Source organism: Hipposideros armiger, unplaced genomic scaffold (genome assembly GCF_001890085.2).
Source record: "Hipposideros armiger isolate ML-2016 unplaced genomic scaffold, ASM189008v1 scaffold_3, whole genome shotgun sequence".
NCBI lineage: Eukaryota > Metazoa > Chordata > Mammalia > Chiroptera > Hipposideridae > Hipposideros > Hipposideros armiger.
In genome coordinates, this window is record NW_017731353.1 from 6,458,992 (window position 1) to 6,460,455 (window position 1,464).

The 1,464-nt window shown below is 52.4% G+C and overlaps 1 protein-coding gene across 1 annotated transcript in view; it reads right to left on the reverse strand.

The window, feature by feature from the left end:
• Window positions 1-70: 70 nt before the first annotated feature.
• The window catches only part of SURF1 (SURF1 cytochrome c oxidase assembly factor), a 4,278-nt gene continuing 2,884 nt past the window's right edge, over window positions 71-1,464 (reverse strand). The window contains exons 6-9 of the mRNA XM_019641807.1: window positions 978-1,108; window positions 718-880; window positions 343-424; window positions 71-262 (exon numbers count right to left, since the gene is read on the reverse strand). Of these exons, the coding sequence (XP_019497352.1) occupies window positions 193-262; window positions 343-424; window positions 718-880; window positions 978-1,108 (446 nt within the window). The 3' untranslated portion in view covers window positions 71-192. The remainder of the gene's footprint in view (window positions 263-342; window positions 425-717; window positions 881-977; window positions 1,109-1,464) is intronic.

The following is a 1,464-nucleotide window of genomic DNA, read 5'->3' on the forward strand; positions in this document are numbered from 1 at the left end:
ATGAATACTCAAATCAGGTCTGGATTTTCTGATCAATCAGTTAAAACTGGCACCTTCAGGTAGAATGGAATGCATGAGATGTAGATATTTATTTGTACCAATAATAGTACATGACCCAGAACAAAACCGAATCTCTTGAAATGTTTATTCATTGACTTCCTGGGATAGCGCTCCGTTAATCGGCTAATCTTGTCACAGACCAGGAGTCCGACGTACAAATTTCTTAAACCACAGGTATGATGTGGCTGCACAGAGTCCGTACCTTGGGTTAAAAGAAAGAGCAAGTGAACGGGTTCTGAAGGTGGGAGGAGGGCAGGGCAGCAGCTGGGGACAGGGACTCACCAGGTGATGATGTACTGCAAGTGCTCGTTTCTCAGGGTCACTCTGGTTTGCCCTCCAATGGGTCCTCCAGGGACTGTGCTCTCTGCAGAGACAGGCTCAGTGTTCTCCATTTCTTAGGGCACCAGCCGCTGGGTGCTTTCTAGCTCTTTCCCAGAATGCATTTTTGCATGGCTGATTTCCATGGGACCTTGAATCTACCCAGCCAGCCCCCCAGCCTTGCTGCGTTTTCATACCTGCTAAGCACAGTGGCCACCCTCCCCCAACACTAGAATGTGGACAGTGGGAGGTAGCGGGATGCCCTGGATTAACAGGAAGGTAAGCAGGTCCCTCATGTCCTAACGCCGCTTAACCTGGGGTGGGCTGGTCACAACGTACTGAAGTCCGCATCAATGAAAATGGGGTCTGCGCCTGTGAGCTTGGCCATGGCGTCCAGGTCCCGGTAATGCCAGTGGTTCCTTTCTGGATTGTTCTCAGGGACAAAAGGCTTCCTGGTTTCTGTCAGCCTCACCATCCCCACCAGGTCCACTTCTCCCTCAATCTGTAAGGAAAGTGTGAGGTTGCTCCTTAGGCTTCACGTGGAGACGGGGTGCTTCCTGCAGCCCTGCTCACCTGAGGGGGGAGGTCGTGTCCCTTACCTGGCCCTTCTGCCGTGTGTCAGGATTCACTTTCTTCCTAGGGACAAACCCTCTATTTACCAGGATGGTGATGCTAGAATAATGAAAGCATGCCACTTCAGGTGGGGAAGGGGTTTTGAAGGAGGTTATCACTAATGGTCACTGGGGCATCTCCAGGAACAAATACGTGTTAGGGAAGGGTTCAAAGCAGGACTCGGGAGTAGCTGGGGGAATGCCTCCAACCCCTGGAAAGCTGTGCCCATGGGAAGGTCTTCCTCTTGTGCCTGTGTCTTGATTGGCAGGAGCCATCAACCTGAGAGGTTAACCCCCACCTCTACTTTCTACCCCACCCACTGCAACATGCCAACACTGCCAGAGTCAGGGTTCAGACACCCGCTTCTTACTTGAACTCACTGGAGCAGCTGTCTCATACACCTGCCCAGTCTCCTAACTGAGCAGCCTGCTAGGAAGGCAGCGGGGCCCATCCCAGACCTATAACCGGGGAGCT